Here is a 24,835-nt window from a genome sequence, read left to right on the forward strand (position 1 = left end):
GGCTTGAGAGTAACAGGCCTGCTTCTAGTCCTAGTCCCTGTGCTTCTGGAACCAAGTTGTGAGAAACCCCAGCTGCACTCTCCTGCTGTCATTAGCTCTGCATGCCTTCCCCAGCATGGTAGGTAGCACCCTCTCAGACTAAGAACCCAGAAAAAGCCTTCCTCCTTCTTCCTTGTGTGTGTGGTATGTTCTTTGTTTGTTTGTTTGAGACAAGATCTCACTATGGCACTGGAGGTCCTAGAACTCAGTCCTATGTAAACCAAGGTGGCCTCAAACTCACAGAGATCTGCCTGTCTCTGTCTTTTAAGTGTTGGGATTAAAGGTATGTCCCACCATGATCAGCTTCTTCTGGTGTTTTATCACAGAAATAAGAAAAGTAACCATGGCCAATGAGATGGGTCAGGGAGTAAAGGCATTTGCCAAGCCTGACCTCCATAATGTATGCTATGGCATATGTGCACACACTCTCACACACACACACAATACACACAAACAAATCAATATAAAAAAACTTTTGTAGAAGAAATAAACTTTTGACAGGGTTTAGCTATATAGTACAGTCTGTACACATTTTTAGATTTATGAATATGAATGTTTGCCTGGATATATGTATGCATATTATGTGTGCAATTCCTACAGTGACCTGAAGAGGGCATTGGATCCCATGGAACTGGATGAAGTTAAGGTTAGGAGCCACACGTGGGTTCTGGGAACTAAACCTGCGTCCTCTGTAAGAGCAAGTGCTCTTAACCACTGTGCTATCTCTCCAGACCTGGCCTTGATTCTCAATCCTGCTTCACAGAAAAGTCTGTCAGATATGCTAGGCTGGTAGGCCGAAGATGAATGCCCCAATGTTACAGAGGAATCTTGGGTGATTGTCCAGGCAGTCAGCTGTTTCTGTCATTTCTATAGTTTTGGAAGTTGATTGTTTGCACTTCTGTTTACTCAGGTAATATTATATCCTTCTGGGGACTCTGATGGAATTGAATACTAAATAATTAAGTTATAGTTTTCCTTAGTTATGATAAAAGATAGATTATTAAACTTTGGACTCACAAAGATAGGATAGATGATAGAATGTTTTTCTAATTTTGTCAAATATCAATAGACTAAATATTATAACTGTGATTCTTGCTTGATAACTGTTTGACTATATGTAACTTTATTTTGGGTTTTTTGGGTTTTTTTTTTTTTTTGGTTTTTCGAGACAGGGTTTCCCTGTAGTTTCTAGAGCCTGTCCTGGAACTAGCTCTTGTAGACCAGGCTGGCCTCGAACTCAGAGATCCGCCTGCCTCTGCCTCCCGAGTGCTGGGATTAAAGGCGTGCGCCACCACTGCCCGGCTATGTAACTTTATTTTATGTTAAAGTTAAAACCTTCCTTTTTGGTTTTACAGAAAGGGGGAAATGATGGTGGATGGCCTTCAGTACACTGTGAATATGTGTTGTTCTCACTCGTTGATAAATAAAGCTGCTTTGGCCTATGACAAGGCAGGATAGAGCCAGGTAGGAAATCAAAGCAAAGATATAGGTAGGAAGGGCAAAGACTGGGAGACACCAGCCAGTTGCTGAGGAAGCAATACATGCAGAAAATTAGGTAATGCCACAGTCAAGTGGCAATATATAGATTAATAGAAATGGGTTAATTTAAATGTAAAAGCTAGCTAGTAATAAGCCTGAGTCATCAGCCAAACATTTATAAGTAATATTAACCCTCTGAGTGGTTATTTGGGAACTGGCAGGCAGGAGAGAAACATTTTAGTTAGGATTTATATTCCTGTGAATAGAAAGACACTATGACCAAGGACGGATGGGGCTGGGGAGGGGCAGAGAGAATAAGAGAAAGAGGAACCCGTGGCAAGAAGTCAGACAGCCATTGCCAATAGACATAGAGAAGCAGTAAGAGCTATAGAAGAAGACAGGTAATAAGCCCTGAGGCAAAAGGTAGATAAAGAGAAACTGGTTAATTTAAGTGGAAAGAGATAACCAGAAATGTGCCTAAGCTAGACTATATATTCAAGAGGAATAATAAGCCTCCTTAGGAGCTTGTTGGTGGCTCAAAAGAACCTGGTACACCCGGGCAGCACAGCATAGTGTGTTGTGGGGTATTTGATCACACTGGGAATCCCAAGCATGCACTAATTAAATAAAATCAGCCTTGGGTTAGAAGGCAGAGCCAGCAACTAGTTAACAGAAAGTAATCATAGAGTCAGAGGGAATTTGGAAGAGACACACACACAGGAAGTAAGCTAAGGGATGAGTTTAGACCACGGAGTTCTTTTTTGGTTTGGGATGCTAGAAGAACACTTTCTTGCTGGGCTGCTGGTTAGAGAAAGAGCAGCTGGTTGCTTCTCAGCCTCTCTGAGCTAGCAAATTCTCACTCCAGCATGACTCCCAAGTCTTTATTGGTAAATAGAACAACAGAGATTTAGTTTAAAAAAAACTACATTTGGGGGCAGTGGCAAGAGGCAGTTCCAGTGGTTCACAAAAGTCCCTCAGGGCTTCAGCCTGAGCAGCTGGGCAGGGATTGTGGAACTGAGGTCAGAAGCTGAAGCAGCAGTAGATTCAAGAGCAGCCACAGTACCTACGGCAAAACATTAGTGAGAGATACAGAGACAGAGACATGAAATTGGGGGTACATGTTGAGAGGCCATGTGACGGGAGTTAGATGGAACTGGTGAGTGGATTATGATCTTATTTCATTGTATACACGTATGAAATTCTTAAGAATAAAGATATTTTTAATTAAAAATATCTTGCCAGTAAAATTGATAAATTTTATATGCATATTTGTTTTATGTAACAATACAATTACATGTGCATATTTATACATAAACCTGTAAAATATTGTCCCCATAATAAACAATAGTATAATGTTGAGAAATTTTGTTCTTCAAAATCATGGGTGGGAAAACACTTTGCTTGGAGTTCACTTTTGTAGGACCCGAGCTGAGTTTTTGCTTGTTTGGGAGTTAAATGAGAAATGTTACCCATGTGTGCGTGTGTTTTAACACTTGGTAACGCTATTTAGGAAGGTTATGGAACTTTAGGCTGTGGAGCCCTGTTGGAAGAAGCAAGCCACTGGGGGAAGGTGTTGAGGGTTATAGCCATCCCTCTTCCAGTTGCCTCTCCTTACTTCTTGCTTGTGACTGAAGATGTGATCTCTCGTTTTCCTCTTGTCTTGACTCCAGGCCCTCATCGACCCCAACCTCTGGAACCAGAAGCCAAATAAATTCTTTCTTCCACAATATGCTTTTGGTCATAGTATTTTATTGCAGCAATAAAAATTAAGTGTTTGTGTTTTTGTTTGAATTGGGGCTTGGCTGGAAATCTTCTCCCTCCTACCCTAGCCGCCTGACCTCCCAACTTCCCTTGTATCTCTCTTTAATACCGTCCTCAAATGTCTTGGTCCCTATCCCATGTCCCTACGTAACCAATGACTTGCTGTCACTGCAGGTCAGCTTTCATTTTCTAATTATACCAAATGGAACCATACACCATGTACTTTCTGTCTGGCTCCTTTCATTCAGCATTAACAGATACATTCATGCTGCTGTGTGAGTTTATAGTTCATTCCTTGAATAAATTGAACCATACACCATGTACTTTCTGTCTGGCTCCTTTCATTCAGCATTAACAGATACATTCATGTTGCTGTGTGCGTTTATAGTTCATTCCTTGAATAGGTCACTCAGAAAAGGCACTCCTCATTTCCAACTCAGAACTTCTCATTACGGGTTTCAGCACACTTTACACTTCATTTTATCTTGGTCATTCTCAAGGAATTAGGACTCTTGTCTACTTAGACCAGAGCTAGTATTCCATCACGTGCACTTCTGTTTGGCCTAGAGTCTTCCCAAGTCCTGCTTCATTTAAATCTTAATCTAATCTTTGTGTTGTTGCAATTAATAAACCTAACTTTCAGGAAGTAGTTATATTATTACAGGTTTTCTCGACTATCACAAATGCTCACAGCTACACTGAATGCATACCAGTAGGATGTCACCCTATTTTTTAAAAATATAAATGCATGGTGGGATAAAGATAGTGTTCAGTAGGGGAGTGCTTGTCTACCATGCTGAAGGCTCTGGGTTCAAGCCCCACCAAGACCACAAAAACAAAGTGCATATGGATGTACATACACAAAAAGAAGGAGGGAGAGAGGGAGATGGGATGAGTATGTCCCTGATACCAAATACAGCAAAAAGGGGGAAAAAAAACCAAGACAATACGATCTTACTAAATCATATTTACATGTTAGACTGCTAAAGGGACTAGCATGCTCACCTCAATTACTGTAATCACTTAACTCATAAATCCATAGGTGTTAATCTAGAATGATCAGTAGAACTTCTACCCTTTGTGTCTGGAACCAACACAAATATGTGGGGGTTATAGATCTTATTGCAAAAATATGAAGGGGATTTGTTAATTTTTAGAGTTCATGCAGATCTCATACTTAGGTTATGGCCTTTATAATTCAGCCCATAATTATAAGTCTGCATAAAACTCTAAGAGTGGCTTCTTACAAAACTCCACTCCACCCATTAATCATAATACTCATTACACATTGACGCAAAGTAGGTCAAAATACATTAATAGAATTTTAGTTTGTATTTACTTCAGTTGCTTACTTGCTGATTATCATTTAATGAGCGACACTGTTTCCTTTTAGCAAAATCGAAACTTAAATCCTAAGGAAGTCCCCAAGTATTTTTATAATTAAGAACTGAAGAAGCGCCTCATTTATTTATTTTGGGTGCCTTGCATATGCTCTGCAAGCCCGCTCCATCACTAAGCGACATTCCCCAGCCCACCTAATTTCCTTTTAATGCTACATTCAACTGTCGGGAAACACACGCAACTCTCTTTGTGTTTTATGAAAGCTTAAAATAATATGCCACAAGGAAGCTTCCTCTGCATATAAATACAACCTAATGCACTTCGTCTCAATATTTCCTATTAAGGCGACAAATTAGTAGGAAAATAATGGTGCCGCCCACGGGCTTGCCAGACTTTTTAATTCTAGACTCTGACAACAGGCTGTAGGAGTGAATGAGCCAACGGACGCACACGTTGGCAACTGTTAAATGCTAGTCCGCCCCGAAGAAATACTCAATTGTGAGTTACACGGGCCGCGGCCTCAGACTCCATGGAGCCCCCTCTGGAAGCATCCAACCGACCGGTGACCTTAGGGAGAAAAAGCCGCTCAACTCTGCAGGAAAGCGCGGGGAAAGCCTGCTCACACGCCGGAGTCCCTCCCAGCTCCCAGAGCAGCAGGGTTCCGGCTGCCAGGCCTCCCGCTCCCGCTTCCCCAGCTCCGCAGCACCGCACGCCGCCCACCGCACGCTGCGAAAGGGAACCCCGAGACCGGCGAGCGGCTGGCCCCGCCCACCGCGGGCACGTGACCCTCGCCCCGCCCACCGCGCCCACGTGACCCGCGCCGGCCTCCGCGCGCGGCGTGTATCCCGGCCGGAGCCGCCATTGTTCCGCCGGGGGAGGACAGCGGGGCCTGGCACTGGCGCCCCGACGCCGCTTAGCGGCCGCCTCTGGAGACACTCTGTCCCCGCCGCCTCCTGTCCTCCTGGCGGCGGCGGCGGCGTGAGGCCGGCTGCGGGGACCGGGAGCCCCTCGGCCCTCCCCGATCCCCCGCTCGGGCGTGCGGGACGGCCGCGATGCGCTCGGCCTGAGGTGTCGCGGCCCCCGTCGCCTCCCACGACTCCTCGAGCGGCGTCCGTGCGCCCCGGCGTCATCCCGCGAGTCTGTGTGACGGGAGGGAAGATGGCTGCACGGAGCTGGCAGAACGAGCTGGCCCAGCAGGCCGAGGAGGGCTCTGCCCGGCTGCGGGAGTTGCTGTCGGCCGGCCTGGGTTTCCTGCGCACCGAACTGGGCCTCGACCTGGGGCTGGAGCCGAAGCGGTACCCGGGCTGGGTGATCCTGGTGGGCACCGGCGCGCTCGGGCTGCTGCTGCTCTTCCTGCTCGGCTACGGCTGGGCCGCGGCTTGCGCCGGCGCCCGCAAGAAGCGGAGGAGCCCGCCCCGCAAGCGGGAGGAGACGGCCGCGTCAGCCCCGGCCCCCGAAGACCCAGCCCAGCTGAAGACTCTCAGAAGCGACGAGCAGAAGAAGAAGAACCGGAAGAAGCCGCCAGAAAAGCCCAAAGTGAGTAAGGGGCGAGGTGCCCGGTGGGCAGGGGGAGGCCGGAGCGGTGAAGCGAGAGCGGTGGACGAAGTGATGATGGGAGGCGAGCACGGTCCTGGAGGAGGAGGTGATAGTCAAAAAGTGTTAAGAACCTGTAGGGAAGTCGGGTTTCCTGGATGGAAATCAACTCCAGAGTTAGGAATAAAAGTGCCCAAACTTAGAGCCATCGTCTGGGGACCTTGGCTGCCCCCGCTGCATCCCCCTTCCTAGAGGCCTGCAGAAGGAGCTGCCTGTGGAGGTTAATGGGACCTCAGGGTGACGTTTGGGAAGTTCTGGAAAGACTGCCTGGGAGAGAGATGCCTATCTAGTCACGTTGAGACCTGAGACCGTAGCTAGTGGAGGATAGACGGTGACCTAAAAAACTCCGGCTTAAAGAGGATTAAAAATGTCCAGGTCTAGACACACTTCCATCTTAGTTGGAAATGTTAAAGGGAAATGGTTGCTTGTCTCGGTGAATGTGGTCAGTGGGGTATCTGGCACAGGACTTGGGCATGAGGGAGCTGACTGTGTTCTAATGTTCCTGTTTTGGTTTTTTTGTTTTGTTTTTTATTTTGGGCCCCTGAGCAAAAGTTAGGGCAAGTTCACCAGTCTGTAGTCCTGTTCACAGTGTGGAAGGTTTTTCTTGTTTTTGTTTTTGCTTTTTAATGAAGTAAAATGGGGTGACGTGACAGATTAGAAAGCTGAAGCGGGGAGAGGGTTTCAAATCCCAGTTTGCCGGACCACGTGCGGAAATGCAAAAAAGGTATCCTGCTTTTATCAGGCCTTGTTCTTTTACTTCTGTATTCTGTGTTATCATATCTCCGTAATACACTTGATTTTTATATTTATATTTTGGGGGAGATCTTGTGCCATGGCACGCATGTGGAAGTCAGGAGAACTTGTTGGAGTCTTTTTTTCTCCTTCCACCACGTGGGTCCTGCCCGGGGACTGTACTCAAATAGTCAGGCTTGGTGGCAAGTTTCTATCCCACTCAACTGTTTTATATTTTGGGGGGAGGCGGGGTTCGAGCCGGGTTTTTCTGTGTAACAGCCTTGTAGACCAGGCTGGCCTTGAACTCACAGAGATCCGCTTGCCTCTGCCTTCCGAGTACTGGGATTAAACTCGGACGCCACCATGGACGACTGGTTCTACGTATTTTTAAAAGACTTTATACAGTTGAGAATATAAAAGATGTGCAACATTAGAAATATCTGTTAGTCGAGTATAAGGGTGCATGCCTTTAATCTCACCACAAGAGGGGGAGGACCTCTGACTTTGAGGCCAGCCTGATTTACATAGTGAGTTCCAGGACAGCCAGAGCTACATAAAGGAACCCTGTGTCCAAAAAAGAACGAAGGAATGAAATACCTCCTATTTTTGTATTATCTCTTAACTTTTAGAACAATTCAGTAAGCCAGTACCATGTTCTTACTATGCAGAGATGTGCCCTAGTATGTTTGAGCGATACAAGTTGTGCACATAGGAGTTAAAGTCAGTCGTGGTGGCTGTTGTGGGAGACAGATTCATAGTGTAGTCATGGACCCATAGTTACTAAGTAGCAGTATGAACACATGTTGGTGTGATTTGGAGGGTGGAGACTAATTCCAGTTTGAGAAATTTAGGAAAGTTATTTCAGGAAGCTGAGTTTTACTTCAAAAAAGAATATTGTTAGTAACAGTACAAAAAAGAAGACTGACAGCTCATATCATAAACATTCATATTTTTCTTGATGAGTAGAAAGATATGATAAGAAACCTCTTTAAAAAGTATCAGTGTGGGGCCGGGCCATGGTGGTGCACGCCTTTAATCCCAACACCTTGAGAGGCAGGGGCAGGAGGATCTCTGAGTTCGAGGCCAGCCTGGTCTATAAGAGCTAGTTCCAGGACAGGCTCCAAAGCTAAGGAGAAACCCTGTCTTGAAAAAACAAACAGAAAGTATCAATGAGAAGAGAAAACAGCCCACGTAGCATATGCATAATTAAAAGTTCTGTAGACAGCATCAAGGGTTAAGTAATATTTTGATGAAAGTAGAACATTTGGCGTCAGAGTAAAGGTGATCTTGAAACAAACCACATACATTAAGGCCTGTGTGGATTGTGGCAAGTTGTGAAAAATTTAAAGCCTCTTCAGAGCATTTAGATTTCAGGTGGACTTGAGTCGAGAGACGGGTGCTCCAGGAGTCATTTGAAGTGTATTGTGACACCAGGTGACTCATCTGAAGGAGAAATATACTTCACTGTGGAAAATGGACGTCACACTTAAGATTCGGCCCATCCTTCTTTTCATTCGTGTTAAGGAAGGGGAAATGGATAATAAATAAGTCTTTGAGAGCTGGAATTGAGACTGGATCATTGAATATGAATTGGGTGAAATGAGTAGCTTTATCTGCCAAATAATATTGAAGAAGTTATACCCTTAAAACTTTTTACTGTAACTCAGAAATATATTTTGCATTCCAGCACAGGCACAAGCTTGCTTTTTTTAAAAAAGCAATTTATGACCCACAAAATTGGCTTCCTGCTTGATTAATGGGGGGCCCCATCCCCCCATTAGAAAAATACTGCTTTTCAAGGCTAAGTATTAACTACATTGCTATATTCCTTGTACTGTGCTACATTTTTACTTAGGGAAGAAAAAAACAGGGCCTAGAAACAAGTTGAAAGCAAGAAAAGTAAATGGTTTATGTCTTACTATGAAGGGGACACAAAAGTAAAAAGTTCAGTGTCTCCTCAGGGAGCTTTATGCTCCTACGGAAGATGTCTACACGGTCTGCTCCTCGTGTGTGCTCTACTTTCACGGATTAAACCAACTAAAGATCAAAACTTCATTTTTAGGGACGGGTGGAGTGCTTGCTCGGCATGCATGACTCCCTGGATCCAATGGCCAGCACTGATGCATAAACTGGAGTCTTGGTGTGTGCCTATAATCCCAGCATTCACAGTAGAGAGGAGAATTAGACTTCAAGGTCATCCCCTACAGTGTATGAGCTTGAGGTCATCCTGAGATGCATGAGACACCTCTACCCTCCGAAAAAAGCACTCGTTTTTAAAAACTGCAGCTGTACTAAATTAGGTACAGACTTTTTCCTTGTTGTTATTCCCTAACCTATACACAACTGTATACATAATGTTTACTTTGGACTAAGTATAATCAATCTAAAAATGATTTTAAGTGTATGGGGATGAATGTGGGTGACATAATCTCTCCCCAATGAATACTGAAGGATTTTATCAATACATTAACAGTATAGTCCCACTGTGGTCCCGGGGGACATCAAATGCCTGATCACAGTGGTTGCTTGTAAAGTAAAAGAGTTTGAATCGAATTAGTGGAAGACCCTGAGAGATGGCAAAAGCTGGAGGAAAACAGTCAGCTTGAGAGGAATAGGGAGTCCTAAATTTGAGTCAAGCATTTAACCTAATCTGTTTGACTTATTTTGTGTCTAAATTGAAGATTTTAGCTAAAACACTGAAGGGGTCACCTTCCTGGTATTTGCAGTAGAGTCAGTTTGAATGCTCCTTACAACTTGTAGATTCCTGAGCCATAGCTCAGACCTTTAAAGTTCAAGCTTTAGAACTGGATCCAGGGAATCTGCTCTCTTGTACTTGACTGTTACCCAAGCTGACTCCTGGGCTCCTACTTCAGCCCAAATTTTTGGCACTGCAGGTGTACCCCACTGCATGGCTTTTTAAATGTGTATTCATGACAGGCTGATTAATTTGAAAATCACTCTCTGGAATAGAGCTATGGAGTTTATACTATAAGAACTCTTATTTCTTTTTTTATTTATTTGTTTACCTGTTTTAGAGACAAGGTCTTACTATGTAACTCTGGCTGTCCTGCCTCAAATTCAGAGGTCCCTCTGCTTCTGGAGGACCGGGATTAAAAGTGTATGGCTCTATACCCAGCTGACCTTTTTTTCCAAGCTAGTTAGAGTGGCAACTGAGGCTAGAGAATTAACTGTGAGATTAAGGCTAGCCTGGGCTACATACTGAGATCCAGGCCATGGTGAGACAAAAGCAATAAAGATTTTTCTAGCCAGGCAATGGTGGTGCCCCTGTAATCCTAGGATGCAAGCAGAGGTATGAGGATTTTGAAATTGAGGTCAGCCTCAGCTTTACAGCAAGACTGTCAAAAAAAATCTTTTTTTAGACAACTTTTGTCTGTCTTAAACATTTAGTATTGAGTATTTTGCCTGCACATGTGTGTTCACATGCATGGCTGGTGCCCATTAAAGCCAGAAGAGGGCAGGGTGGTGGATCCCTTGGAACTGGAGTTACAGGTGGCTATCAGTCACCATATTAGGTACTGGGAATTGAACCCCACTGGAAGAGCAGTTCCTTCAGCCCCCTTCTTTTTGTTTTATTTTCCTTCTAAACTGTTCCTTCAGCCCCCCTTTTTTCTTACTTTTTCTTAATCAGTTTTATTTTAATTTTGTACAATATATTTTGTTCACATTCCTTGCCCTCTCTAAATCTCTCAGGTCCTCCCCACCACCCTCCCCACCCGACTTCATATTCTTTCTCGTTGTCTGTACTCTCAATAACAAAATAAGTCAGTATGGTACAACTTTATTCGCAGCACTCGGGAGGCAGAGGCAGAGGCAGACAGATCTCTTGATCTCAAGTCCAGCCTGGTCTACAGAGTGAGTTCCAGGACAGCCAGGGCTACACAAAGAACCTGTCACAAAAGAAAAAGAACAAACCAACACCACTAAGACATACACACATACATACATACATACATACATACATACATACACACACACACACACATACATACCGAAACAAAAGGTGCACAAAAAGCCATGAGTCTGTTTTGTGCTGGCCAGCTACTCCTGGCATGGGGCCCCCCCTGGAGTGTAGTTGATATACCTGGTAACTAACTCTCCTTGGAGAAAATCTTTGTTTCTTAATATATTACTTTTTTCTTATTCTTTGAAAATACATATGTTACAATTTATTTTGATTATACCCATACCCACTCCTCTCAAACTCGCATCATCTCCTCAAAGATGCCACCAATTTCACATATGATTTCTTTTTTGGGGTGGGGGGAAGAGATAGGGTTTCTCTGTGTAGCTTTGGTGTCTGTTCTGGAACTCCCTCAACTACGCTGGCCTTGAACTCACAGAGATCCTCCAGTCTCTGCCTCCCAAGTGCTACCTTTATGCACAAGGGTATGAGGGTGTGGTGCCATCCCATCCACCTTAATTTAGGCAGTCTACCAGTAGTCACACCCCAAAGAAAAGTGACTCCTCCCAGCTGTGGTCTCTGCCAGGTACTCCTTAACTAAGAAGGATTCCTTGTTTCTGTCCCATCCATGAGGGACTTTTGACTGTCTTGATCTTGGCAGCTGTCACAGTTGTTCGTTCATGAGTGTAGTTGCCATGTTGTGTCCAAAAGATGGCATTTCGCAGCGATCATCCTCATCCTCCAACTCCAGTGTTCTCTGAGCCTTAAGGGGCTGGTACAGATGTACTTTTTGGAACTGAACATTCCCATTATTTTAATTGCTTATGAGTCCCTTCATTAACTACTGCCCACTGTAGAAAACTTCTGACCAAGGCTGAGCAACACTAATCTATGGGCATAAACATAAATTTTTAGAAAGGCAGTTTTGAAATCATGTCCATTTAAATACAGCAACAGTAGTAGCCAGTCCCCAGTGCCCCCTGCTGCCAAGGTTCTGACTAAATTGTCTTACTGGTTTTGTGTTTTGATTTTCTTTGTTGCTTTGTTTGTAAGAGAGCGAAAAAAGAAGAAAAAACATGAGTTGGGTGGGTAGGGAGGTGGGGAGGACCTCAGTCTCCAGCCAAGGACTTGGAACCAGGTTTATAGTACCAAGCATGAATTCTCCCCAGTTGTTACCCCATAACAATCTTCCCACTGGGGCACTAATTGGCAAATATTGACTGGTAGGTGGGTATTGTTGAATGAAGGTAAGATTTCCATTGCCAGGTAAGATTTCCCAGGAGCCTACACGGCACCTTCCACATTATGAAAAGCTAGTCAGCGGGGGAGGAAATTTCCCAGTCAGTTCCAGAGTGATTTCTTTATGTCTGTCTACCAGGGTGAACATACCTGATACCGTCGTCTGATTTCTCCATGTTCTGCAACCAGTGTTCCACCTTGTTTTTTTGAAAGTGTCTCTCACTGAACCTGGAGCTTATCCGTTAGCTAAACTTGGCCAGCCAGCTTCAGGGGTCCCTGCCTGTCCGCACTGCAGTGTAGAGGTTACAGATACAAGTGGCTGTTGTCTGGGCACTAGAGAACTGAACTCAGGTCCTCATGCTGTTTTAGCTGGTACTTACTTCAACAATTGAACCGTCTCTCAAGTACCCCAAGATTTATTTTTTAAAGCTTTGTTTTTACTTGTAGAGTGGCTATATTAAGCCTTTTAAGTACTTTTTAAACCTATATATTTTTAATATATCAGTTCGATTTTTTTTATCCTCTTAACAGAATTCTTGCTTTTAGATCGAATTGAAGGTGCTCCATCTCTAAACCTGAGAGGAGTGGGCACTTTTCACTTGATGGCTTTTTTCTTTTCTTCATTTTTTTTTTCTCTTCTATTGGCATTTTAAAAAATCATTCCTTTATATTATAGTTTTCCGTGGTGCTCCAGGTCAGTTTAGGTTTTAAATTTGATCATTTAAGCTGAGTAATAATTTAAGAGGATGTATGATCTTAGGTGAACAATCTTTGTTGTTTGTTGCTTTGGGTTTCAGTTAAAAGCACATAAGAAGAGTTAACTGCCAAGAAAACTCATTTTAGTGATGTTATTTCTATGTATTATTATAGAAATGTTCATAAAGATTTGCTGTAGTGTAATTTTGAGTATCGCTAAGTGAGTAAAACAGTGTTTTGTCTTGTATAACCTTGCACAGTGCTTGGTATTTAAAATAACAAGATTGAATACATAATTCAGTAAAGATTCTGGTAAGTCTTTATACAACTTATTTTTTATTCTTTATACCAGGTGAATAGCTACACAAGCCCATCTTTTTTATTTTTGCAGTGGGAGATGACTGTCTTGTCTAACTTTACTTTTGTAAGCTTCATTCTTTGACTTGCAATAAACTTCTCTGGTAGGCTGTCTCTTTTGTAATCATTTTTCTATTTCGATTTTCATGATATGCCCTACTACTATTACTACCTTTTGCTTACATTTTTTAAAACAATGTCCTAATTGTCCTGATTCGATGTCTTTGCTGCCAGCTTTTCTATCTACTCGTGCTAGTTGAATCTTCTGAAGCCAGTTGCAATCGTGTGACTTTAATTTTCACATCTTTTTGTGTTTTTTATATAACACATGGTGATCCATGATACAGCACTAAAGCTTCTTGGTGATCTAATTCTACCTTAGATTTGTATCTCAGCATTACATCAAAGACAAGAAATAATTATGTTTTGCTAAACTTTATATCTATTTTTAAATCTGTTAAAGGACTTTTTCTCTTTGCCAGTCTTTTGCTAAGACCATGGCTTACTGTATATATAGCCCATGAGCCCGCTTTGGCCTCTGTATGCTGGGATCACAAGTTTGTGTTACTATGTTCAGCTTCTTTCTGTTGTTTTTAGCTATTCTTCAAGGCCCATCTTCTTGGAAAAATGCAAGTATAGGTTCCTGTAAGTCTCTGATAAAAAATCTTCACCATTTAGTACATGCATCACCTTGCTTTGAGTGTATTATGTTTAAAGAGTTTATTTAATATAGTTAATTCATTAACATTGAACTCATGGCTGAGGGGTACTGGCGTTTATATCTGAATGAAATTTGTCTATATAAAGTTTAATTGCGACCTTTTGTAAATCACATGTGTTTGCTAGATAGCACTTCAGCTCGATGGTTGGGGGCTATTTTAAACAGTGGAATCACTAACAAAAAGGCCAAAAGTGCAAAATAAGTCGTTTAAAATAGACCTTAAAGGGACACTGTCTCTAACGATGAGAACTGTAATTGGAGGCTGTGCTTTCGTTTCCTGGCTGTCCAAACCCAAATAATCACACAAAAACTATATTAAGTACAACACTGTTTTGGCCAATGGCTTAGGTGCATTCCTATCTAACTCTCATATCTAAAATTAACCCATTTATATTCATCTGTGTATCGCCACTAGGCTGTGGCTTACTGGTAAGTTTCTTGCATTTTTCTCCTTCAGCAGCTACATAGCATCTCCCTGACATTGCTCTCTTTCCTCCTATCTCTGCTTGGATTTCCCACCTTGTTATATTCTGCCCTACCATAGGCCAAAGCAGCTTCTTTATTAACAAAATGGTAATACAACATATTCACAGCATAAAGAGGGGAATCCCACATCAGAGAACTGAAACACAAGGCAGAATATTACATTGACCATGGCTAAGAGTGTGCCTGTAGAGCAGCTCAAACCTTGTGCAGATCCACCCATACCCTCAGACTGCGTGACTGCCAGTGTACCTCAGGTACTTATTCTGTAGCTGCAGTTCTTGTTAGTGGGCAAGATCTCCAGTGCAGGACTTAGGAATACTAAGGACCAACTTTGTGTCAAAGTCTGTACTGTCTCCTATTGAAGCCTGTGTTTATTTTCAAGCATTAGTGTCTCCAAAGAAGAACTCAATTTCTTGCCCTCTCCTAGCTTTTCCTGTTTCTGTAAAATACAAATCACCATCCATTTAGCTATTCAAACTGAGTCTTGACAATAATCCTTAAAATCTGGGCATTCTAATCCCTTGGGGTGGGGTGGCAAGAGATTCAGAAGTTTGAAGCCAGTCTGCTTTCTGATACTTTACCTGAAGGAAACAAACAAAAAATCATCTAATCCATTAGCAGAGAGCCATCAGTTTACGAAGTCTTTTGGGACTGCAACATTTAAGATCACAGTGTAGCAGTAGTCTCCCATTGGCTACTTCCAGTGATTTCTTAACACCTTAGTAAGGAATCTTTGTTTTGGGTTTTTTTTTTGTTTGTGTTTAGGTTTGATATTTTTATTTTTTTAGATTATTTTATGTATGTGAGTGTTTTGCCTGTGTGTATGACTGTGTACTACATGCATACTTGGTGCCCAGGGAGGTCAGAAGAGGGAGTCAACCCCCCCTGGAATTGGAGTTATGGATAGTTGGGAACTACTGTATGGTTGCTGAGAATTGAACCTTGGTCCTCCGCAAGAGCAGTAAATGCTCTTAAACTCAGTGGTTCTCAACCTGTTGGTTGCAACCCTTTGAGGGTCGAATGACCCTTCCACAGGGGTCACCTAAGACCATTGGAAAACAGATATTTACATTATGATTCATAAAAGTAGTAAAGTTATGGTTATGATGTAGCAATGAAAATAATTTTATCATGGTTGGGGATCACCACAACATGAGGAACTGTATTAAAGTCACAGCATTAGGAAGGTTGCTGAGCCATCTTTCCAGCCATGTTTTTTGAGATGGTCTTTCCCTAATGGTAACCCGGACTCACCTCTAACTCAGGAGCTTCCTGTCTCAGTGTCAGTGTGATTTGGGTGTTCTGACTCTTGAGCGCTGTGCATGCAGGCCTGTGCCATCATGCTTAGCTACTAATAATAAATCACCATCCTGCCACCAACCAGCACTTTGTAGTTTTGTACTCAGAATCAAAACCTCCTTCCATGGCCCGTATCTCCCAGCACTTGCTTTCTTTTCAAAGCCAGTTGGTAGCTTCCTCTTATTTCAAAGCCAGTTGGTAGCTTCCTCTTATTTGCTACACTGGTGGTTTTGTTCTTGTCTGATTTGGTTTGGTTCTTCAGAAGTGTTTTCATAGTTCATTTTCTTTACATGAACAAATGTTAAAGCTTGTAGAAAAGTCTTTTTCCAATAGTCTTATCAATCTTTAGATCTTACCTTAAAAATCACCTTAGGTAGCCATGGTGGCTGATGTCTGTAATTCCAGCATTTAGACAGTAGATGCAGGATTAGTAAGTAGTTAAAGGCAGGCCTTGGCTCCATAGCAAGTTTAAAGCCAGTTGGTTGACATGTGCCAAAAAATGAAAATCACCTCAGAAAATTTTTTGATCAATGTATTTGAAATCATCATCCCCTCTGTCTTAAAACTGATTGTTTCCTTTTAATGGTCACCAGAATGTGTCCTGCTCGTATACTTTCCAAGGGTCTTTTCCAAGATTAGATTCGAATATTAGAGTGGAGTACAGGGCAGTGGCAAACCCTGTCTGACATGAGAGACTTTGTTAATTGTTGCGGAATGAAGTGCCTAAAATAATGAGTTTATTTGGGTAATTTTTACTGAGCTAAATAAATATATACTTTAATATATTCCCAGTAGAACTGTGATTGTTCTTGGTTTTATTTTATCTTGTTAGTGGTTTTGCTGGTGCTGGTAAGTAAATTTGGATGGGGCAAATTCAGTCCCAGCATCCACTTGGCAGCTCACAACCATTTGTAACTCCAGGTCCAGGGGATCTTGTTATTTCTTCTGGCCTCCAAAGACTCATGAGAACACACAGTAAACATATATTCAAACAGGCTTATACACACACACACACATAAAATTTTAAAAAACAAAAATTAAATTTTGTCACTTGACACATAGGATTTCTATTTTTCTTTTTCTTTTTTTTTCTTTTTTTTTTTTTAAAGATTTATTTATTTATTATGTATACAGTGTTCTGTCTGCATGTATGCCACCAGACCAGAAGAGGGCACCAGATCTCATTATAGATGGTTGTGAGCCACCATGTGGTTGCTGGGAATTGAACTCAGGACCTCTGGAAGAGCAGGCAGTGCTCTTAACCTCTGAGCCATCTCTCCAGCCCTCTATTTTTCTTTTTGATACATACTGTGGATTGAACCAAAATCTCATGTGTGCTAGGGAAGTGCTCTACCACTGTTATAACTTTCTCTTTACTTTAAAGTCTCTATTCCTCTAGCTTAAATATATTAAAAGACTAGTATTCTGGGGCTACAGAGATGGCTTAACAGTTAAAAGAAGACCCAAGTTCACTTCCTAGCACATACCATCGAGTGGTTCACAAATGCCTTCAACTCCAGCTCCATAGGGATTAGTGCCTCAGGCCTCCATGGGTACCTCCACATGCTTATATGTACCCATACACAGACACAAACATTTTTTTTATATTTATTTATTATGTATACAATATTCTGTCTGTGTGTAAGCCTGCAGGCCAGAGGAGGGCACCAGACCCTATTACAGATGGTTGTGAGCCACCATGTGGTTGCTGGTTGTGAGCCACCATGTGGTTGCTGGGAATTGAACTCGGGACCTTTGGAAGAGCAGGCAATGCTCTTAACCTCTGAGCCATCTCTCCAGCCCCAGGCACAAACATTTTTAAAGATAAAAATCTTTCTAAAAAAACAATAATGGCTTAAGTGGCATATATTTAAAAAGAAAATACTCCTGGTTTGATGAAGAGCCTTGAGATGAAGTGACATACTTGAGGTCATAGGCCAGAGGAGTTTTCACAAGCAAACAGTGTCCTAATTTGCAGTCTAATAAGGTCATGTTGTTTCTACTGTATACCTCTTAATTTCCATGGAATCTTCTAGGTTATTAAATTGCATTCATAGAACAAACCCAACTTCCCTGATTGTTATATTTTTATTGTTTTAGTTTTAGAATTAGAAGTTTCTACTGAAAAAAATAACCTTTTTAAAAAAAATTTACTGATTTTTATTGAGCTCTACATTTTTCTCTGTTCCCCTCCCCCTCAGCCTCTCCCAGGGTCCCCATGCTTCCAATTTACTCAGGAGATCTTGTCTGAAAAAAATAACTTTTTAAAAAGTATTTTAGTTAGGGCTTTATTGCTGTGAAGGGACAGCATGACCATGGCAACTCTCATAAAGGAAAACATTTAATTTGGGCTGGCTTACGGTTCAGAGTTTCAGTCCATAATCGTCATGGATGGCTGCAGGCAGACATGGTGCTGGAAAAGGAGCTAAAAGTTCTAAATCTTGATACTCAGATATCAGGAAGTGAACTGAGACACACTTTCTCCAACAAGGCCACACCTAACAGTGCCACTCCCTGTGGCCCAAGTTCAAATGCATGAGTCAATGGGGGCCATACCTATTCAAGCCATCACAAAAAGGCCCCAGAATTTTGGCTCCATTTGCTTATGTGACAAGACTTTTTCATCTTTTTACTTCATACTGCCGGTGGTCTAGGATAAAAAGATTGTCAATAGCTATGTTCTTCTTAGATACCAAGAACAAATAAACCCCTCTGAACACTTGTATTTGTTCTACTTTAACATTATTGATTATTGTTCTACTTCGTGGGTGTAAGAATGCCTTAGAAATATTTTTAAGTTATTATTCGAGCAAAATAGGAGGTTCTAAGTTTGGTGTGTTATCTGATGAGTTTTTCCATTTCCTGTTTGTCCAACTCCACTAATTTCAAAACTGATGTACAGAATGCTATATAAACTTCTAGAAGGCATCATCAGGATCCAGGCAGGAGAAAGTACATGGACTTACGTATCTGCTGTGTCAACTGTGCTCCTTATCTCAGTTCTCATTGGATGTCAGACTGTAAATGGTACTTGTATTTTATTTTTCAGAAATCATACGTAGTATAATTTAACTATGTGACAGGCATTACCTTCCCATCTGTCCTTAGCATCCATGATACAGTTCATCGGGAGATAGTTTGGAATCCCTGAAGAGTTGGACTTTGGGATCTTCTTCACCACTAATTGAAATAGCTTAGACTGGATGGCAAAATTTGCAAATTGTATTATAGATTATATTTATGAAGTTGTTCAATTGGTTGTGAAGAGTTTTTAAAATTAGAGTTGGAGTTTTGTTGTAGGAGGCTGCTTGTTCATCCTGCCCGCCTAGACTCCTGAAATAACCACACAGAAACTGTATTAATTAAATCACTGCTTGGCCTATTAGCTCTAACTTCTTATTGGCTAGCTTTTACATCTTAATTTATCTCATTACCTTTATTTTATATTTTACCGCAAGGTTCCAGCATATATGTCTCCGGAGGCAGCTCCATGGCTTCTCTTTGCCTCTGCCTCCTTTCTCCCAGCATTCAGTTTAGTTTTCCCTGCCTACCTAAATTCTGCCCTATTTCCTCTATTCACCAATGGTATTCACATCATACAGAGGAGAATCCCACATCAGAGTTTAAAATAAATAGGTGGATTACTATGTCTCAGACTGCAGTGTGTGTTTATTGGGCTGGGGAAGTAGAAGTCTTTTTCTAAATTCCTAAGAAATTATCTGAAATTTGGATCAGATTTTTTACAACCAAAAGTCTTACCCGGTATCAAATCATATATGTAAAACCTCTGGTAGGTTCTAGGTACAGAACAGGTACTCAGAAATTACTAATTATTGTAAGGATACATACAGTCTAACCTCTGCTAAAGATGATATCTCTTCTGAATTTTCATAATATTTTGCCTTTTATCAGTGCATCAGTGTACTTAAGACTTGTGCATGTTCCAGTATAGTGATATTTTATTTATGTTTTAATAAATAAAGATCAGAGGGTAAAACTAAGCCACTAGAGGCCAGGCAGTGTGGCATCACATACCTTTAATCCCAAGATTTGTAAGACAAAGGCAGATGTTGAAGGCCACACAAGATCAGTGCAGAAACAGATCCATGTGGTGGTGATGGCTCACACCTTTAATCCCAGCATTAGAACAGATTATAAAATGGGAGGAAATAGAGGCTCAGGGTTCAGTCTGTAGTCAAGTCACTCAGCCTTGATAGAGGTAAAATTTCTCAAGTTTTTTGGCTGTTTTGCTTTTCTGATCTTCAGCTTAAACCCCAATATCTGTCTCTGGGTTTTTATTATTTGTTCAACATTTCATACAACTTTAACATAAAAATTTAAAGTAAAAATTAAAAATCTAGTGAAGTAGAAGTAGAAACCTGTTCAGGTTGACACAAATTTGTACTTTCAATCTTGGTCTCACTGTTTGCCTTCAAACTACATAGTGTGTGGGGGTTAAAATGTAAGTATACATGTGTGGTCAGCATTGAATTTCTTCTTTTCTTCAAGGTTTGGGGTTTTTGTTGTTTGTTTGTTTGTTTTTTGGAAGCAGGTTTCTTACTGATTCTGGAGCCCATCATTTGAATTGACTGAATGGTCAGTGAGCTCCAGGGATCCCTCTGTTCCATATACCAAACTGTCAGCCCTGCCACCATGGTGGTGGGACTATAGACACATATGCCTAGCTTTTATATAAGTGCTGGTGACCTGAACACAGGTCCTCATACTTACACTACAGCCACTTCACAGACTGAACCATATCCCCAGCCAGGAAACACCTGTTCTTTGGGTGATGGTGTTTTGTTTTGTTTTGGTTGGTTGCTTTTGGTTTTTGTTTATTTGTTTTTTAAAACGGGGTGGTGGGGGTGTCTCTGTGTACCTCCTGCTATCCTGGAACTTACTAGGAATAATGGCATGCATTACCATGCCCAGCTGAAACCTTTGTTCTTAAAAGAGAAAATAATTCTTTAATTCCCAGCACTTGAGAGGCAGAGGCAGGCAGATCTCTGAGAGTTTGAGACCAACCTGCTTTACAGAATAAGTTCCAGAAGAGCCAGGATGTTAAACTGAGAAACCTCATAAAAATTTTCAAAAAAATGAAAGAAGGAAGAAAAGAAAGAAAAAGGAGGTCAAACTGGTAGTGCATCCTGGAAACTCTACACCTCAAAAGATGAGCGAGAACATAGCAAAAGTTCACCTCAAAACCAAAAGACAAGAATTAAAAAAACTAGCATATGACAAATAGCAAGTTAGACTGAGATCAGAAAGGAAAACCAGCCAGTTCTGAGTATCTGATGTAGAAGTCCCTAAGTCTACTTTGCCTTCTGAGGTTTCTTACCTTTCCATGCACTTAACCAAAGAGCGGTCAAAACAGTACAGATGAAAGAAAACCAGATCAAGAGTGAGGAAATCTGCTTTTGGCTTTCACTGTCCTATTTTTAACAGGTTGCTTAAGATTCAGCAGATTAAATGTTGATTAATTAGACATTTATTCAGCTAAGAAGACAGCTTTTGTTTTGACTTCCTGCTACAAATCTTTGGAAAACTTACAAATTGAGTTTTAAATTGTAAATGATCTCTTTCCAGACTCATTTGCCTGATATTTTTAAAGATTTATTTTTAATTTTACGTGTATGAGTGTTTCGCATGCATTCGTGCGAATCCACTGTTTGTATGCATGTCTGTCTGGTGCCCATGGAGGACAGGAGACCAGATCAGATCAGATTGGAGTTATGGTTGTGAGCCACCATGTGGGTAATGAGAACAAACCTCAGTTCTTTGCGAGAGCAGCAAATGTTTATAATTACTGAGCTATCTCTCCAGCTCCTGCTTGATTTTTGGTGTTTCAAGACAGAGTTTCTTTGTGTAACCTTGGCTAGCCTCGAACTCAGAACCACCTGCCTGTGTCACCACTGCCCAGCTTGCTGCTTATTTTTTTTTAAATATTTCTTTATTTGTTATGTATACAATGTTCTGTCTGTGTGTATGCCTGAAAGCCAGAAGAGGGCACCAGACCTCATTACAGATGGTTGTGAGCCACCATGTGGTTGCTGGGAATTGAACTCAGGACCTTTGGAAGAGCAGGCAATGCTCTTAACCACTGAGCCATCTCTCCAGCCCCTATTTTTTTAAATGCATGTAAAGCCACTTTACAGACACTTTTAAATTTTAAAATTGATTTTTTTTTCATATAATCTGATTTCTTCCTCCCAGCTCCTCTCAGCCCCCCCACACCCACATACTTCCCCAGCAACCCACATCCATACTTTTTCTTTCCCTCTTTCTCATTACAATATAGGCAGGCATCTTTTAAAAAAAGAAAAAAGGAAAAAAATTTAAAAACATAAAATCTAAGTAAACCAGAATAGGACTAAACAAATGGTGAAGGGAGGGAGAACCAAAGAAACATACAGAGGGTATCAACATTCATGGTTTTTTTTTCCCAGTACATAACTGTATCATAATGGGCAATTTGATAGAAGTCTATTCTGCAAATATTAGAAACAACGGTTTTGAAACTAGAACATTAATTTACTGACTTTAATTAATGTGTCGATTTTAAGAGGAATGGATAAGTGAGAAGAAGTGGTAGGATTCAGAAAGAAGGATAGATGGATAACATGGGCCCAGTTTTATCAAAATTCCTCAGTCTATCCATTTCTGTTAATGGGGCTCAGAATTGTTTAAAAGGGGAGAAAGTAATAGGAACAATCCTGATTACAAAGTGGACTTGAGGATCAGAGACTTGATTCTGCCCACAAACATCTAAAGTTTGGTCTGTCATTTTAGAAATGTTAGCAAAGCTGAAGTAACTGTTTTGCTTGTTTGTGATTGTGGCTGTGGGTTGTAGAATTAAAAACATTAGGATCCTCTGACGTTATTGATCTATCTGTATATCATCTTTGGCTGCTTTTTTGCTACTGCAGAAGATTTCAGTAGAGACTATATGGCCCATAAGTCCTAAAATGTTTCCTCACTGGCCTGATACAGCAAAAAATTGCTGAAGAGATGTACAAGCAGATCACTGGTTAAAAGCATGTACCAACCACTCTTGAAGAGGACCTGAATTTGTTTCCCAGCCTCCACAGAGAGTAGGTTGTAACCAGCTGTCACTCCAACCTTCAGAAGATCTGACATCCTCTGGCCCCCATGCTAACATCCACATTCACACACATACACATAATTTTTAAAGAGAGAGACAAAAAAAACTTTTGAAAATAGTTTACTGACTCTTGAATAGAGCCAAACTCATCTTAAGGTACAACATCCAGAGGTGGTGAGATTACCTAGCTAATGGTAATCACAGTGTAAATACATTTCAGAGCCCCGTAGGTAGAAACTCTGCCTCTGTTTCGTTGCTCTTATTAGAGGAACTAATATCTGTGAGTGACCAGAAAACTTATGGTGCAGAATTTAGTTACGAGTTCATTCTAGAGGGGCTGGAGAGATGACTCAACAATTAGGAGCACTGGCTATTTTCTTGGAGTGGACCCTGGTTCAATTCCTAGCACCCACAAAGTGGTTCATAATCTGACCTCCACAGGATCCCGACACATATATGATCAACATGCAAGGCAAAATACTCATGCCAATAAAAGTAAATAAAGATTTAAAAAATTTAATTAATTCATTGTATCACAAAACACTCTTACTAGTCTGATGATTTTTAGATGATATGGCCATGCAAAAGCAGCCTGTTAATTTGGGTTGGGGAAGGATTTGATTGTTGTACGTGTTATTGTCTTTGGTTTGGCCAGCCAGCCAGTTTGATGATGTGATGTTTTCTTGTAACCTTTGCAGTCAAATGGACGGACTGTTGAAGTACCTGAGGATGAAGTTGTTAGAACTCCTCGAAGTATAACAGCAAAGCAGCCACCAGAGACAGACAAGAAAAATGAAAAGGTAAGCTTGGGAACATAAGGCATTGTATACAAAGTTTTTAATAAAGACAGTGACATAAAAAATCATGTTTTTTTGTGTTTGATAGGATTGTGTATCTTCCATTTAAGGAAACTCCAGAATTTAAAATAATCATACTTGGATAGGTAAAGTTTTTTTTTTTTTTAAGATTATGCTACCAAATATTTTTAAATATTACAGTGGTATTAATAAATGTTCGTTATGCCAAAGGTAATTTATGTCTTGAATATTTTTTGTTTGAGTAAGGTTCTGGCTTTATAGGTTATTTCTTATATAAAAACAGAATCTTGTTATTCATGTTAATATTGTACCTTGTAATATAAAAATGCTTAGCAAAACTGTCAGATGGTATTGTTTAAATAGATTTCCATTGTTAGGGAAATTGAATGATCTACTTATTAAGCAGTTAACTTTATTTAACAAAATAATTCTATACTGAGGTCCTTATTTAAAAGGTTTGGATGATGGCTGGCATCATGACTCAGCAAGTACAGGCATTTGTCACCAAGTTCTATCTCCAGAATCAACATGACAGTAGGAAAGAAGTTACTCCTCCAAATTGTCCTCTGACTTCCACAACAAATGAGTGCAGTGGATCTCCCTGGAGCTGTTGTTACAAAGGGTTATGAGCGGCCCGTTGTACATCCTGGGAACTGAACTCAGGTCCTCTGAAAAGTAACTATTGCTCCACTGAGATGTGTCTCCAGCCCTAAGAAAAATGGTTTTTATACAGAAAGTAATTGTTTCTCAAGTTATAATATTGGCTACATTTCTTGTCATTTGAGTAAGCCTTTATAGGTACAACTTGGTCTGGAAAGGAAACAAGCGCGTGCACACACACGCGCGCACACACACACACACACACACATTATATAGAAAGAGCTAGAGTGAACTTGGGTGTATAAAGCAGATTAAACTAGCTGCCATAGTTTTCTAGGTAGTTTGCTTTCTTGTTTTTTTAATACATGTTAATGTCTCTGTTTTTATAGCCTAGACTAACTTCAAACTTATGATCCTTCTGTCTCCACCTTCATAATGCTGGGATTACAGCTGCATGCTACCACATCTCGTAGTTTTTTAGGTCTTTATTTTGATATGGAGGCCAATCAGTACCTCACTGATACGTTCCTAGTAGAGATATAAGGATATTAGCCAGGCATTGTGATAATAATTACTGAAGGGGTAGAGAAATGGTAATGTTTTTACCCTCAGAAGGAGTACAGTCTAGGTAAGGAAAGAAGCTATCTGAT

General features: G+C 41.1%; 1 protein-coding gene across 2 annotated transcripts in view; it reads left to right on the forward strand.

The window, feature by feature from the left end:
* Positions 1-5,485: 5,485 nt before the first annotated feature.
* The window catches only part of Mtdh (metadherin), a 54,883-nt gene continuing 35,533 nt past the window's right edge, over positions 5,486-24,835 (forward strand). The window contains exons 1-2 of one of the 2 annotated variants that reach the window (XM_038342019.2): positions 5,486-6,156; positions 23,466-23,567. In XM_038342019.2, coding sequence (XP_038197947.1) covers positions 5,779-6,156; positions 23,466-23,567 — 480 coding nt within the window. In that variant the 5' untranslated portion in view covers positions 5,486-5,778. The remainder of the gene's footprint in view (positions 6,157-23,465; positions 23,568-24,835) is intronic. The other variant, XM_038342018.2, reaches the window with a different exon arrangement.

Source organism: Arvicola amphibius, chromosome 9, assembly GCF_903992535.2.
Source record: "Arvicola amphibius chromosome 9, mArvAmp1.2, whole genome shotgun sequence".
NCBI classification, from domain to species: domain Eukaryota; kingdom Metazoa; phylum Chordata; class Mammalia; order Rodentia; family Cricetidae; genus Arvicola; species Arvicola amphibius.